Source organism: Eriocheir sinensis, unplaced genomic scaffold (assembly GCF_024679095.1).
Source record: "Eriocheir sinensis breed Jianghai 21 unplaced genomic scaffold, ASM2467909v1 Scaffold5, whole genome shotgun sequence".
In the NCBI taxonomy this organism is placed as follows: domain Eukaryota; kingdom Metazoa; phylum Arthropoda; class Malacostraca; order Decapoda; family Varunidae; genus Eriocheir; species Eriocheir sinensis.
Genome location: NW_026111831.1, coordinates 105,001 through 120,000, shown reverse-complemented (window position 1 = coordinate 120,000; position 15,000 = coordinate 105,001). Strand labels below are relative to the sequence as shown.

Here is a 15,000-nt window from a genome sequence, read left to right as displayed (position 1 = left end):
GTACCTAGAGGTGTGGGAAAGGTCAGGTTTGGGGCACACGCCATGGCTGCGCGTGGCCACGGTGCTCATCTCCGTCGCATTAGCCTTGAGCCTGTGCTGCGTACGAACCCATCACCCGGGACACAGGACCACTGTGACATCCGGGTTACCACAGTTTACCTTACCCAGCTTTCCCCAGCCTGAAGGGGATGAACAATGGGTGAGCTGCACGCCGATTGCCCGGGCCAGGATTCGACCCCGGACCCGAGGAATCTTAAGTAGGCACGCTAAACACTGCACCACGGAGGTGTGTGGAGCCATCATAGCTCATGGCCAGCGAGATGAAATGGTTGGAACACACGATGAACCATTCAGACTGACGAGGCACGGTCTGAAGGTCGACGGAAATACTTTGGCGTGCTCTTCCCTCAGAGTCCACTTAATGCTCCTGATGGTCCACCGTCATGGCGGTCACCACAGGCAGAGGAACGGTATCCCAAGTGTGCCTCGCTAATGTAAATTGTTTGTATCCGTTAAGGGGCTATCACACTGGGCAAATGTTCCGTGGATCTTCAGTCAAACCACGACATCCGCTGGCGTGGTTCTCATATTTCCGCGGTTTTCTGACGTGTCCACGATCTTCCAAAGCTACGGTAGAGTTCACCGAAGGACGACGGTATTACTCACCATCATCATCATCAGCAATAACAAGAAACAAATGAGAACCACGCTAGCGGAAATCTTGGTTGACTGAAGATCCACGGAAAATTTGCCCAGTGTTTATGCGGCACAAGTATGCTCCATCCTATTGAACCCCAGTAATGTACTTTTTAAATTCTAGAGATGACTCAAGGGTGTGTCATTAATATTAAATCATTATTCAACATTATTAATTTTCACTAATGATATTCCCACGTGTGTACCGTTAAATTGCTTCTATCAGCCAAGCAGCGCCAGCGAACTCAAGCGTAATGACGACCTTAATGACCTTTTTAACATATTGTGGAGGCGATTAAGTGTGTCATTAGTAAGATATTTGACCGAACGATTCATTCATCTTCACTAATCAGGACAAACTATCTTCTTTCGGGCCACCTTTTTCTTTTTTTTTAGGAGCAGTGGTAGTGGGCTTTTTTTTCATTAATGTTTGCTTTTGTATTCCCAAGTGTGTACCGTTAAATTGCTTCTTCCAGCCAAGCAGTGCCAGCGAACTCAAGCGTAATGACGACCTTAATGACCTTTTTAACATATTGTGGAGGCGATTAAGTGTGTGTCATTAGTAAGATATGAAACACCTTTTGACGGAACGATGGAGAGGCAGAAAAAAAATGAAAGTATAAAGAATGGAAGATATTATAAAAGGGAAAGGAGAGAGTATTAAGAGAAAAGGTAATTGATTTTTTTGCGTGCAGAAATTACCTGCGTGCGTGTGTATGTGTGTGTGTGTGTGTGTGTGTGTGTGTGTGTGTGTGTGTGTGTGTGTGTGATTCTTGTCACGGCTTAAGTACAGGAAATAATTCTCTCTCTCTCTCTCTCTCTCTCTCTCTCTCTCTCTCTCTCTCTCTCTCTCTCTCTCTCTCTCTCTCTCTCTCATACAAACATTATTATTAGAAGTAACGTTAGTTGTGATGGTAGTAGTAGTAGTAGTAGTAGTAGTAGTAGTAGTAGTAGTAGCTAAGCACGCTAACCACTCCACCACTGAGCCAACAATAAGAATAATATTAGTCGGTAAACTTATCCTCTAGAAAGATAGAAATAGAATAGGTTGCGGTTTTTTGGGCTGGAAACATGGCCAGCGGCTGTGTTTGGGCGGCAATGGGCGCGGCAGGGTGCGGGGCGGCCGAAGGTATATAAGGCCTCGCATTTCTCCGCCAGCCTCACTCCAGCACCGGCCGGCACGAGGGAAGGACGTCCGTGGCGCCGCTCCCTGGAAGTTAAAGGCCATTGTGTTTATAGTTCTGTGCGAAAGGGAAGGAAAAGTTGATAAAGAGAGGAAACAAAGAGGAACTAAGAGGACGTGAGCTCTTAAGTGGCCACCATGAACCTGTCAAGGTATGTGTGTGTGTGTGTGTGCGTGTGTGCGTGTGTGTGTGTGAGAGAGAGAGACGTAGTAAAATTTTAAGTATTTGGATTGGTATCTTGGAACTCGTTGAAATTTCCAGGTATTTTGAAAGCGAGGGAGAAAAAGAGAGACAAACAGAGAGAGAGAGAGAGAGAGGCAGGCAGGCAGGTAGACAGACAGACAGACAGACAGACAGACAGACAGACAGAGAGAAAGAGCGAGAGTGAAATGAAGATAAATTTTTGGATTGGTATTTTCTGTCTCGTTGAAATTTCTTGATATTTCTGAGAGAGAGAGAGAGAGAGAGAGAGAGAGAGAACCATAGTCAAAGAAAAGGTGGAAAAATACTTAACCCCCATACCCGCAGTAATAATAATAGTAATAATAATAATCATAATAATAATTTAATAATAATAATAATCAAAACGAGTCTTGTTCTTGTTTCGTTCTTGTTATAATCGTGTTCTTGACGCTTATTTTTCTTTCAAGACAATGAGAATGTAGAAGGTCGAGAGAGAGAGAGAGAATGTCTTATCTTTCGTTCACTTTCTTTTTCTTTTGTTTCCACTTTCTCCTTCCCCTCCTCCTCCTCCTCCTCCACCTCCTCGGCCTCCTCCCTTTTCTTTCTTCTCCTCTCCCTTTTCCTCTCTTTGTCTTGCTTCTTCTCTTCATCTCCTCCACTTTCCTCTCCTTTTCCTCCTCTTCCTCCAATTCGTCCTTCTCTTCTCATCCTTCATCTCTCCTTTCTTGTACAAATACTACTACTACTACTACTACTACTACTACTACTACTACTACTACTACTACTACTACTACTACTACTACTTCTACTACTACCAGTGAAAACATGAATATTCTATCAATTATTTTTTTCTCTCAAAAACAGTTATCTTGCGGTACTCCAGAGAGAGAGAGAGAGAGAGAGAGAGAGAGATGCAGAAAATTATAGGTTGTAGTTGTAGCAGTAGTATTAGTAGTAGTAATAGTAGTAGTAGTAGTAGTAACCTACCTATAATATTGTTTACTAAATAGTGGTAGAAAGCCAGTCTTTAAAAGTAACTAACCAACATTGTGAGTGGTGGTGGTGGTGGTGGTGGTGGTGGTGGTGGTGGTGGTGGTAACTCTAGGAACAACATATGTCTGATGGTTACAGTGGTGGTGGTGGTGGTGGTGGTGGTGATGGTGGTGGTGATGGTGGTGGTGGTGGTGGTGGTGGTGATGGTGGTGGTGGTTTTCCTTGAGTTGAAATTAATTGAATCTGTCTGTCATTTCCTGTCCAACACCCGTATTCCTCCTCCTCCTCCTCCTCCTCCATCTCCTTCCATCACGTTCTAATTCATCTCATTCACTTCTTCATTTTTGTTTTTCATTCCGATTTTTCTCCCTTTCTCTCCTTCTCCCTTCTCCTCTTCCATCATCATCTTTTCATTCATTATTTCTTTCATTTATTCAGCTTCTCCGCTTCATCTTCCCTTCTTTTCCTTTCTCCTCCTTTATTTTACCCTCTCCAATTCTCCCCCGTTTATATTTCTTTCTTATTCCGCTTTCTATTCCTCTTATTATCCCTTCTTCTTTTATTCAGTTATTTCCTCTTCCTTTTCCTTCTTCTTTCCCACCTTCGTCTCTCCCACACCCAGCACGGTTTTAGCAACAAGCGATCCGGTCTTTCCAACTTCAGGATTTCAGCCCAACCAAATTAGAGAGAGAGAGAGAGCGCGGGAGGAGGAGGATTAATGGGGGTATGAATAATGGAAGGGAAAGAAAATGAATGGAATATACCACACACACACACACACACACACACACACACACACACACACACAGACAGGTCGCATGCCTTGACTTTCTGTGCGTGTTGGACAAGTGTTTTCTGTTAATTACTGGTTCTCATGCTCTTCCTCTTCCTTATTTCTTCTTCTCGTTCTTCTTGCTTCTATTCTTTTTTTTTTGTGGTCATGTGGTTCTGGATTTGTTACTTCTTCTTTTTCTTTTTCTTTTTCTGTTTCTGATTTTCTTTCTACTTCTTCTGTTTCTGATTTTCCTTCTGCTTATTCTTCTTCGTCTTTCTTCTTCTTCTTCTTCTTCTTCTTCTTCTTCTTCTTCTTCTTCCTCTGTTTCTGATTTTACTTCTTCTTCTTCGTCTTCTTCTTCTTCTTCTTCTTCTTCTTCTTCTGTTTCTGATTTTCCTTCTTCTTCTTCGTCTTCTTCTTCTTCTTCTTCTTCTTCTTCTTCTTCTTCTGTTTCTGCTTTTCCTTCTTCTTCTTCTTCTTCTTCTTCTTCTTCTTCCTCACATTTTCACTTCTTGGTTTCAGTTTATATCTTTTCGTGTTTTTCTCGTTCATTAATTCCTTCGTGTTCTTAATTCCTCAGTTCTTCTTGTTTTCTTCCGCCTCCTCATTTTCTTTATCTTGTTATTTTTCTTTTTGTCTTGTTGTTTCTGTCGCCTTTGTTTTTGTTTTTCTTTTCTAAAAATTGTTAATTCTTATTTTTTTCCTTTTCCTCATTCATTTATTATTTTTATTTTTTCTTCATTATCTTTAACCGATTTCTTCTATTCACTACTACTACTACTACTACTACTAGGCCTACTACTACTAGGCCTACTACTATCACTATCAATACACTGGTTCATTCTAGATAGGACTGGTTTGGGTCTCTCTCTCTCTCTCTCTCTCTCTCTCTCTCTCTCTCTCTCTCTCTCTCTCTCTCTCTCTCTCTCTCTCTCTCTCTCTCTCTCTCACTGTGTCTCGTTGTCTTGCCGTGAGTGAGTGTGTGTGTGTGTGTGTGTGTGAGTGTGAGTGTGTGTGTGTGTGTGTGTGTGTGTGTGTGTGTTAGAAAGTTACACATGGCCACAGCTGTTGATAATTCCCTTCTTCTTCCCTTCTTTCCTCCCTTCTTCTTCCCTTCTTCCTTCCATTCTCTCCTTTCCTCCCTTCTTCTTCCCTTCTTCCTTCCATTCTCTCCTTTCCTCCCTTCTTCTTCCCTTCTTCCTTCCATTCTCTCCTTTCCTCCCTTCTTCTTCCCTTCTTCCTTCCATTCTCTCCTTTCCTTCTTCTTCCCTCTTCCTTCCATTCCTTCTTCTTCCCTTCTTCCTTCCATTCCCTCCTTTCCTCCCTTCTTCTTCCCTTCTTCCTTCCATTCCCTCCTTTCCTCCCTTCTCCTTTCCTTTCTCTTCCTCCACAGCTTCTCTTTCCTTTTCTCTTTCCCTTCCTTCTCTTCTTTCCTTTCTCTCTCTCTCTTCTTTCTTCTCCCCCTTCCTTCATTCCTCGTTCCTTCTGTCTAGTCATAACTTGTAATTAATAACATTCTCTCTCTCTCTCTCTCTCTCTCTCTCTCTCTCTCTCTCTCTCTCTCTCTCTCTCTCTCTCTCTCTCTCTCTCTCTCCCAGTATTATGGCTAATTTTTATTGGAATGAGTCACGGAAACGGAGGAGGAGGAGGAGGAAGAAGAAGAAGAAGAAGAAGAAGAAGAAGAAGAAGAAGAGGAGGAAAAATAGTTAGTGAATTTTAGTGAAAAAGAACTAACCTAATATGGGCTCCTTGGTGTAGTGGCTAACACGTCTACTAACCTTCGGAAACGGGCACTGACGCAACGCGCTGCAACGGTCTAATGTGCCCCAGACTTGACCTTTAACCTTCTACCGCGGACGTGCGTGAGCGGTCTCTTCACTCCCGACGCGCCCCAAGTAACGGTCAAGGCGATTATGAAAGCAGTTAATCAATTTCACACTGACTCGTATCGCGGGAAGCTTGTTGGAGCGGCGGATGACTCGGTTTAGGAAGATAATGTACACTGCCGCTGATGTCCGCCCTGCATTTCCTCGCTTAGATGGAATGAAAGAATGAAATAAATAAAAGAAAGCATACAGTAATGACGATAATAATAATAATAATAATAATAATAATAATAATAATAATAATAATAATAATAATGATAATAGGAACTGCATTGCCTGTCTTGTGTTAGTAGACCGTTATTTCTAGTTCTTAAGAAGGAGGAGGAGAAGGTGAAAGAAGAAGAAGAACAAGAAGAAAGTATGAGATGGAAGAGAAGGAAAAATGAAAGAAGGAATCACAGGAGAAAGAGAAGATGAAGGAGGAGGAGGAAGAGGAGAAGGAGGAGAAAGAGAAGATGAAGGAGGAGAAAGAAGAAGAAGAAGAACAAGAAGAAAGTATGAGATGGAAGAGAAGGAAAAATGAAAGAAGGAATCACAGGAGAAAGAGAAGATGAAGGAGGAGGAGGAAGAGGAAGAGGAGAAGGAGGAGGAGGAGGAATATGAATAGTAAAAGAAGAAAGATAAATGAAAGAGAACACACACACACACACACACACACACACACACACACACACACACACACACAGCAGGTAGTGTGTACACATAACTGGTATTTAAAGGTTACCTGTGTTTTCCCCCCCCCTTTCTCCTCCACCCTACCCCCTTTCTTCCCTCCTTAACCTCCTTCTCCTCCCCCTTTCCTCCTCCTCCTCCTTCACCCTTTTCTCCCTGTCCCCTACCTTCCCCTTCTCCTCCTCTTCCTCTTTTTTTCCCCCTCAACTCTCTCTCTCTCTCTCTCTCTCTCTCTCTCTCTCTCTCTCTCTCTCTCTCTCTCTCTCTCTCTCTCTCTCTCTCTCTCTCTCTCTCTCTCTCTCTCTCTCTCTCTCTCACCAGATCACAGAATTATGAAGGCTGTCTGATTGGGGGAAGGGGGGGAGGGGGGATGATGGAGGGAGGGGGAGGTGAGTGGGATGAGAGGGGGTTGAGGGGGGCGTGAGTGGGGGGTAGTAGTAGTAGTAGTAATAGTAATAGTAGTAGTAGTAGTAGTAGTAGTAGTAGTGGTAGGGTCAATTTTGAATGCTAACCTTTCCCTCTTCCTCCTTTCCTCTTTTTCCCCCTCCTTCCTTTCTTTCCTCTCTTTCTCTCCCTTTTTTCTTCCTTCTCCCTTCTTCCTTCATTATCTACCTTCCTCCCTTTCTTTCCTTTCCTCTCTTTTCTTCGTTTCTCCTTCCTTATCTTTTTCCTCTCCTCCCTTTCTTTTCTTTCCTCTTTCTTCCCTTCCTTCCTTCCCTATTTTTCCCTCTACTCTTCTCCCTTTGTCCATACTCTCCTCTCCCTTCTCTTTCATCCTTTTCTCTTTCCTCCCTATGTCCCTGCTCTCCCTTCCTCCTTTCCCTCCCTTCACTCTTCTAACTTAAAGGATGCACTGTTAGGAATGATCTGGGAACGTAGGAATGGACACTGTTAGGAATGATTTGGGAACGTGGGAATGGACACTGTTAGGAATGATCTGGGAGCGTGGGAATGGACACTGTTAGGAATGATCTGGGAACGTGGGAATGGGAACTGTTAGGAATGATTTGGGAACGTGGGAATGGACACTGTTAGGAATGATCTGGGAACGTGGGAATGGACACTGTTAGGAATGATCTGGGAACGTGGGAATGGACACTGTTAGGAATGATCTGGGAACGTGGGAATGGACACTGTTAGGAATGATTTGGGAACGTGGGAATGGACACTGTTAGGAATGATCTGGGAACGTGGGAATGGACACTGTTAGGAATGATCTGGGAACGTAGGAATGGACACTGTTAGGAATGATCTGGGAACGTGGGAATGGAGACTGTTAGGAATGATCTGGGAACGTGGGAATGGAGACAGTTGGGAATGAAGTCATGCTTTTAGGAGTGAACTGAGGGATTGGGTTAAAAATCAAGTTAGGAGTAGAATGATTTAGTTAGTGAAGTTAAGAGTGAAGTTAGGATTGACTGAGATTAAGAGTGAAGTTAGGATTGAAGTTAAGAGTAAACTTAGGAGTAAATTTAGTAATAGTTTGCAATGCACTTAGAAAAACACTTAGAAATACTTAGGAATAGTTAGTTGGAATGTGTGCAGTTAGGAATGAAGTTAGGAATGAGTTGTGAATGAAGTTAGGAATCGGGTTAGGAATGAAGTTAGGAATCTGTTTAGGAATGAAGTTAGGAATCGGGTTAGGAATGAAGTTAGGAATGGGGTTAGGAATGAAGTTCGGAATCGGGTTAGGAATGAAGTTAGGAATGGGGTTAAGAATGAAGTTAGGAATGGGGTTAGGAATGGGGTTAGGAATGAAGTTAGGAATCTGTTTAGGAATGAAGTTAGGAATGAGTTGTGAATGAAGTTAGGAATCGGGTTAGGAATGAAGTTATGAATCTGTTTAGGAATGAAGTTAGGAATCTGTTTAGGAATGAAGTTAGGAATCTGTTTAGGAATGAAGTTGGAATGGGGTTAGGAATGAAGTTAGGAATCGGGTTAGGAATGAAGTTAGGAATCTGTTTAGGAATGAAGTTAGGAATGGGGTTAGGAATGAAGTTAGGAATGGGGTTAGGAATGAAGTTAGGAATGGGGTTAGGAATGAAGTTAGGAATGGGGTTAGGAATGAAGTTAGGAATGGGGTTAGGAATGAAGTTAGGAATGGGGTTAGGCATGAAGTTAGGAATGCAGTTTGTACCGTTTTAGGAAGTGGAGTTTCAGGTCCCGACTCTTACATGCAAGTGATCTTTTGACCTCTTGATTAAAGGTGTTCTCTCTCTCTCTCTCTCTCTCTCTCTCTCTCTCTCTCTCTCTCTCTCTCTCTCTCTCTCTCTCTCTCTCTCACAAGATTTCCTTTTCCTTCCTTTCCCTTTTTCTTTGTTGATCATTGTTAGTTTATCCCTCCTCCTCCTCCTCCTCCTCCTCCTCCTCCTCCTCCTCCTCCTCCTCCTCCTCCTTCTCCTCCTTACGACATGACTGGAGGAAAAGGAGGAGGAGGAGGAGGAGTGTGTCACCTATTTCTTACTTAACTCCATTTCCTCCTCCTCCTCCTCCTCCTCCTCCTCCTCCTCCTCCTCCACCTCGTCTTCCTCTTCCTCCTCCTCTTTTTCAGCATCATGGCTACCTTCCTCTCTTCCTCAGTCTGTGAAATCTGAGTTTTTCCTCCTCTTCCTCCTCCTCTCTCCGACCTCGTCCTCCAAATGGCTTCTTCCTCCTTTTTCTTTTTTTTTTTTTTTTTTTTTATTTAATTTTGTTGTTGTTGTTGTTGTTGGTCTTCTTCGTTTTATTTTTCTTCTTCTTTTTCTTCTTCTTTTTCTACTTCTTCTTCTTCTTCTTTTTCTTTTTCTTTTTCTTCTCCTCCTCCTCCTCCTCCTCCTCCTCCTCCTACTACTACTACTACTACTACTACTACTACTACTACTACTACTACTACTACTACCACCACCACCACCACCACCACCACACAAAATCACTCCTTCATTATCTCTCTCCACCCTCTTCCTCCTCCTCCTCCTCCTCCTCCTCCTCCTCCTCCTCCTTCATTATCGTTGCTAAGGTGTTGCGTCATAATGTTCAGTTTTGCGTCATCTGTTTACTTGCGGTCAGCTTAGAGAGAGAGAGAGAGAGAGAGAGAGAGAGAGAGAGAGAGAGAGAGATTAATTTGGATAGGTATTTTCTGTCTCGTTGAAATTTCTCGGTATATGTGTGTGAGAGAGAGAGAGAGAGAGAGAGAGAGAGAGAGAGAGAGAGAGAGAGAGTATGGCTGAGGTATTGAATGGGAAATGACTGTGTGTGTGTGTGTGTGTGTGTGTGTACCGGCTTCTCCTGCTTGCTTTCACTACCACCAACACCAAAACCTCCACCACCATCACCACCACCACCACCACCACCACCATCATCTCCATCTCCACTCTGTCATCTTATACTGTTTGCCTAAGACTTTTTACCCTCCTATCTGTGTGTGTGTGTGTGTGTGTGTGTGTGTGTGTGTGTGTGTGTGTGTGTGTGTGTGTGTGTGTGTGTGTGTGTGTGTGTGTGTGTGTGTGTGTGTGTGTGTGTGTGTGTGTGTGTGTGTGTGTGTGTGTGTGTGTGTGTGTGCGTGTGTGTGTGTGTGTGTGTGTGTGTGTGTGTGTGTAGTGGTATTATATATTATTGGGTCGGAGAGAGAGAGAGAGAGAGGTGGCAACAACATACATTTCTATCGTATTATGCAAGCAAGATTTTGAAAGACAAGACGCGAGAGAGAGAGGTCATAATAACCTAAATGTCTTGTGATTAATGGATAGCAAAGGGAAGGTGTGTGTGTGTGTGTGTGTGTGTGTGTGTGTGTGTGTGTGTGTGTGTGTGTGTGTGTGTGTGTGTATTCAGGCCACTCTGTCACCTCCCGTACACACACACACACACACACACACACACACACACACACACCTATTCCTTCACTCTCTCACTTCATCTTCCTTTCCTCCATTCTCTCTTTCCTCTCCTCTCTTTCTTCTCCTCTCTTCCTTCCTTCCTTCCGTCCTTTCTTCCTTCCTTCCTTCCATCCTTCTTTCCTTCTCTCTTTCTTCTCCTTCCTTCCTTCCTTTCACTTTCCTTTCCCTTTCCCTTTCCTTCACTTTACATTCCTTCCCCGCCCTTCTTCTATCCCCTTTTTCTCCACACACACACACACACACACACACACACACACACACACACACACACACGCAAGCACGCACGCACATTGCCAATCTTGTGTTTACTTAATGTTTACGTAGTGTAGTGAGAGAGAGAGAGAGAGAGAGAGAGAGAGTAATGCGCAAATTGGATAAAGTAGATGTCGTAACAGTGGTAATTGGGAGAAAAAAGGAGGAAGAGGAGGAGGAGGAGAAGGAGGAGGAAGAGGAAGAGGAAGAGGAGGAGGAGGAGGAAGAAGAGGAGGAGGACAAAAAGCAACAATAGCAGTAATGATAATAATGATTTGAAAAGGGAAAAAGAGGAAATTATGGAGGAGGAGGAGGAGGAGGAGAAGAAGGAGGAGGAAGTAAAAGAAAATAAAGATGAAGAGAAAAGAGGAGAAAGAGGAAGAAGAAAAAGAAGTACAAAAAAAAGAGAAATAATAAGAAAAGAAAAAAAAATAATAAAAATAAAATAGAAATAATAAAAAGAAGAGGAAGAGAAAATAAAGATGAAGGGAAGAGAAAGAGGAAGAAGAGAAACAAGAAAAAGTAGAACAAGAAAATCAAAAAGAAAAAAAGAATAAATAGAAGAAAAAATAAATTTAAGGTGAAAAAAGGAGGAGGAGAAGAGGAAGAGAAGAACAACAACATCTTACAACATCAATAGTATTAGGATTAGAATAACAGGAGAGGGTCGTGAAGCATGTGTGTGCGTGTGTGTGTGTGTGTGTGTGTGTGTGTGTGTGTGTGTGTGTGTGTGTGTGTGCGTGTGTGTGTGTGTGCGTGTGTGCGTGTGTGTGGCCTCAACTCTCAGAAGGCTTCTTAAAAACTGTGCCTCCGTGCTGCCACCCTGCCTGGCCAAACTCTTTCGCCTCTGCCTGTCAACGTCTATCTTTCCTTCCTGCTGGAAGTATGCCTATGTACAGCCTGTGCCTAAGAAGGGTGACCGCTCCAATCCCTCAAACTACCGTCCAATAGCTTTACTTTCATGTCTATCTAAAGCTTTTGAATCAATCCTTAACCGGAAGATTCAAAAGCACCTTTCCACTTATAATCTTCTATCTGATCGCCAGTATGGGTTCCGCAAGGGGCGTTCTACTGGCAATCTTCTTGCTCTCTTAACTGACTCTTGGTCATCCTCTCTTAGCCGTTTCGGTGAAACTTTCTCTGTTGCGCTAGACATATCGAAAGCCTTCGATAGAGTCTGACACAAGTCTTTGCTTTCTAAACTGCCCTTTTTCGGATTCTATCCCTCTCTCTGTTCCTTTATCTCCAGTTTCCTTTCCGGCCGTTCTATCTCTGCGGTGGTAGACGGTCGTTGTTCTTCCCCTAAACCTATCAACAGTGGCGTTCCACAGGGCTCTGTCCTATCACCCACTCTCTTCCTGTTATTCATCAATGATCTTCTTTCCATAACAAACTGTCCTGTCCACTCGTACGCCGACGACTCCACTCTGCATTATTCAACTTCTTTCTATAGAAGACCATCACAACAGGAAGTACACGACTCCAGACTGGAGGCTGCAGAACGCTTAACCTCAGACCTTGCTATCATTTCCGATTGGGGTAAAAGGAACCTTGTATCCTTCAACGCCTCAAAAACCCAATTTCTCCACCTATCAACTCGACACAATCTTCCAAACACCTATCCCCTATTCTTCGACAACACTCAGCTATCACCTTCAACACTAAATATCCTCGGTCTATCCTTAACTCAAAATCTCAACTGGAAACTTCACATCTCCTCTCTCACTAAATCAGCTTCCTCGAGGTTGGGCGTTCTGTACCGTCTCCGCCAGTTCTTCTCCCTGCACAGTTGCTGTCCATATACAGGGGCCTTGTCCGCTCTCGTATGGAGTATGCATCTCACGTGTGGGGGAGGTCCACTCACACAGCTCTTCTGGACAGAGTGGAGTCTAAGGCTCTTCGTCTCATCAGCTCTCCTCTTACTGATAGTCTTTTACCTCTTAATTTACGCCGCCATGTTGCCTCTCTTTCTATCTTCTATCGATATTTCCACGCTGACTGCTCTTCTGAACTTGCTAACTGCATGCCTCCCCCCCTCTCGCGGCCCCGCTGCACACGACTTTCTACTCATGCTCATCCCTATACTGTCCAAACCCCTTACGCAAGAGTTAACCAGCATCTTCACTCTTTCATCCCTCACGCTGGTAAACTCTGGAACAATCTTCCTTCATCTGTATTTCCTCCTGCCTACGACTTGAACTCTTTCAAGAGGAGGGTATCAGGACACCTCTCCTCCCGATATTGACCTCTCTTTCGGCCACCTCCTTGGATTCTTTTTTGGAGCAGCGAGTAGCGGACTTTTTTTTTTTCTATATTATTGTTTCCTTTTTTTTGTGCCCTTGAGCTGTCTCCTTTGTTGTAAAAAAAAAAAAAAAAATCATCTTCTGTCACATGATTTTTCCGGTGTCAAGGATCACGCACGATATATTTTTCCTGGATTTCATCGTTTCTGGAAGTCTCTCTCTCTCTCTCTCTCTCTCTCTCTCTCTCTCTCTCTCTCTCTCTCTCTCTCTCTCTCTCTCTCTCTCTCTCTCTCTCTCTCTCTCTCTCTCTCTCTCTCTCTCTCGATGATAATAGATTGATGATTTCGTAGTGGCGTTCATTAGGTAGACTTTCTGTTGGTAGTGGCGTTCATTGGATAGTGGCGTTCATTTGGTAGTGGCGTTCATTTGGTAGTGGCGTTCATTGGATAGTGGCGTTCATTTGGTAGTGGCGTTCATTTGGTAGTGGCGTTCATTGGATAGTGGCGTTCATTTGGTAGTGGCGTTCATTTGGTAGTGGCGTTCATTGGATAGTGGCGTTCATTTGGTAGTGGCGTTCATTTGGTAGTGGCGTTCATTTGGTAGTGGCGTTCATTGGATAGTGGCGTTCATTTGGTAGTGGCGTTCCCTGTAGCTCCCTTGCCCTGAACACACCCACCCACTTGAGCTCGTCGAACCAAGCCCGGGCTCAACCTCCGGCGTCCAGCCCCTATCAGATAGTCAGGGACTGATCGCTCCTGGTTCCAGAGACGCGAGCTTCGCCTCTGGACTTGGCAATGCTGGCGGAGATCGATCCCATCCTTGGTATTACTTGTTAGTATTCGTTAGTGGGCTTCACCAGTAAGCCACTCGACGGTGTTATGGACTCGCTCAACACGAGTATATGGCGTTGTCGATATCTATGCAGGCGGACAAAGATTCCAGTCTTGAAGTTGCTTTTGATCAATTTCTTACTGTGTGGCTGAGAGACATGGACACTGAACTTGGGAGGGACTTGGGATGGACGGGGCCAAGGCGTGGGGGACTGCTCAAGAGGACTGCCGGAAGTGGAGGCGGCGGGTGAGTGAAACGTGTGCTGCCCGCCAGGTAGAATCAGACCCGCGGGTACAGAAACACACTAACTGCAAATGTATCACGTTAGTCATTTTTTGCGTGATCGGGGGAACACAAGACACGCGGGTGAGGAGTTAAACACAGGCGCCCTTTGTTTCAGCGTGTGAGGCAGTAGCGGTGTGTGTGTGTGTGTGTGTGTGTGTGTGTGTTCGGCGCCGCTGTCTCCAGTACGTCACATTTTTATTTATTTTTAATTGGCAACACAATGATTATTCTGTGTGTATTGTTTGGCGTGGGGGAGTGTGTGTGTGTGTGTGTGTGTGTGTGTGTGTGTGTGTGTGTGTGTGTGTGTGTTGCTATTGTTAAAGTCGTGGTAATTGTTTTGGAGCTACTTATACTACTACTACCACTACTACTACTACTACTACCACCGAGTTAACTTACATTTCTGCAAACTCATTCTTCAATCCATTCACTGTTTCATTCATTCACTCACTTCACTGAACACACACACACACACACACACACACACACACACCGATACAAATAAAGAATGAAAAGACTGACGGCGAGAGAGAGAGAGAGAGAGAGAGAGAGAGAGAGAGAGAGTGTGTACACGGCCATTACCTAATCAATCCTTACCTTTACCTGCCGTCCTAAATTGTCTGTCTGTGTGTGTGTGTGTGTGTGTGTGTGTGTGTGTGTGTGTGTGTGTGTGTGTGTGTGTGTGTGTGTGTGTGTGATTAGAGTACACATACCTTCCCCTACCTGGCTAAACACCTGTCCTGAGAGAGAGAGAGAGAGAGAGAGAGAGAGAGAGAGAGAGAGAGAGAGAGAGAGAGAATATTGGTTAACTTTGTATTTTTATATTTTTTCTTTCTTCCTTCTTCTTCTTCTTCTTCTTCTTGTTCTTCTTCTTCTTCTTCTTCTTCTTCTTCTTCTTCTTCCGTCGCTAATACCTCCGCTTGTTTCCTATGCATAGTGATATTATTATTATTATTATTATTATTATTATTATTATTATTATTATTATTATTATTATTATTATTATTATTATTGTTGTTGTTATTGTTGTTGGCATTCCTGTTTACATCCGGGAATCCTCGATCTCATATTTGATTCCTTTTAAAAGAGGAACGCTGCCAAACTTTCTCTCTCTCTCTCTCTCTCTCT

General features: G+C 43.7%; 1 protein-coding gene across 6 annotated transcripts in view; it reads left to right on the top strand.

The window, feature by feature from the left end:
• The window catches only part of LOC126992664 (mucin-1-like), a 99,243-nt gene that overhangs the window by 56,668 nt on the left and 27,575 nt on the right, over nt 1-15,000 (top strand). The window contains exon 1 of one of the 6 annotated variants that reach the window (XM_050851473.1): nt 1,849-2,031. The exons of the other annotated variants lie outside the window; for them this stretch is intronic. Within the exon in view, the coding sequence (XP_050707430.1) occupies nt 2,018-2,031 (14 nt within the window). The 5' untranslated portion in view covers nt 1,849-2,017. Of the gene's footprint in view, nt 1-1,848; nt 2,032-15,000 lie in introns of those variants that run through there. 6 annotated transcript variants of the gene reach the window in all.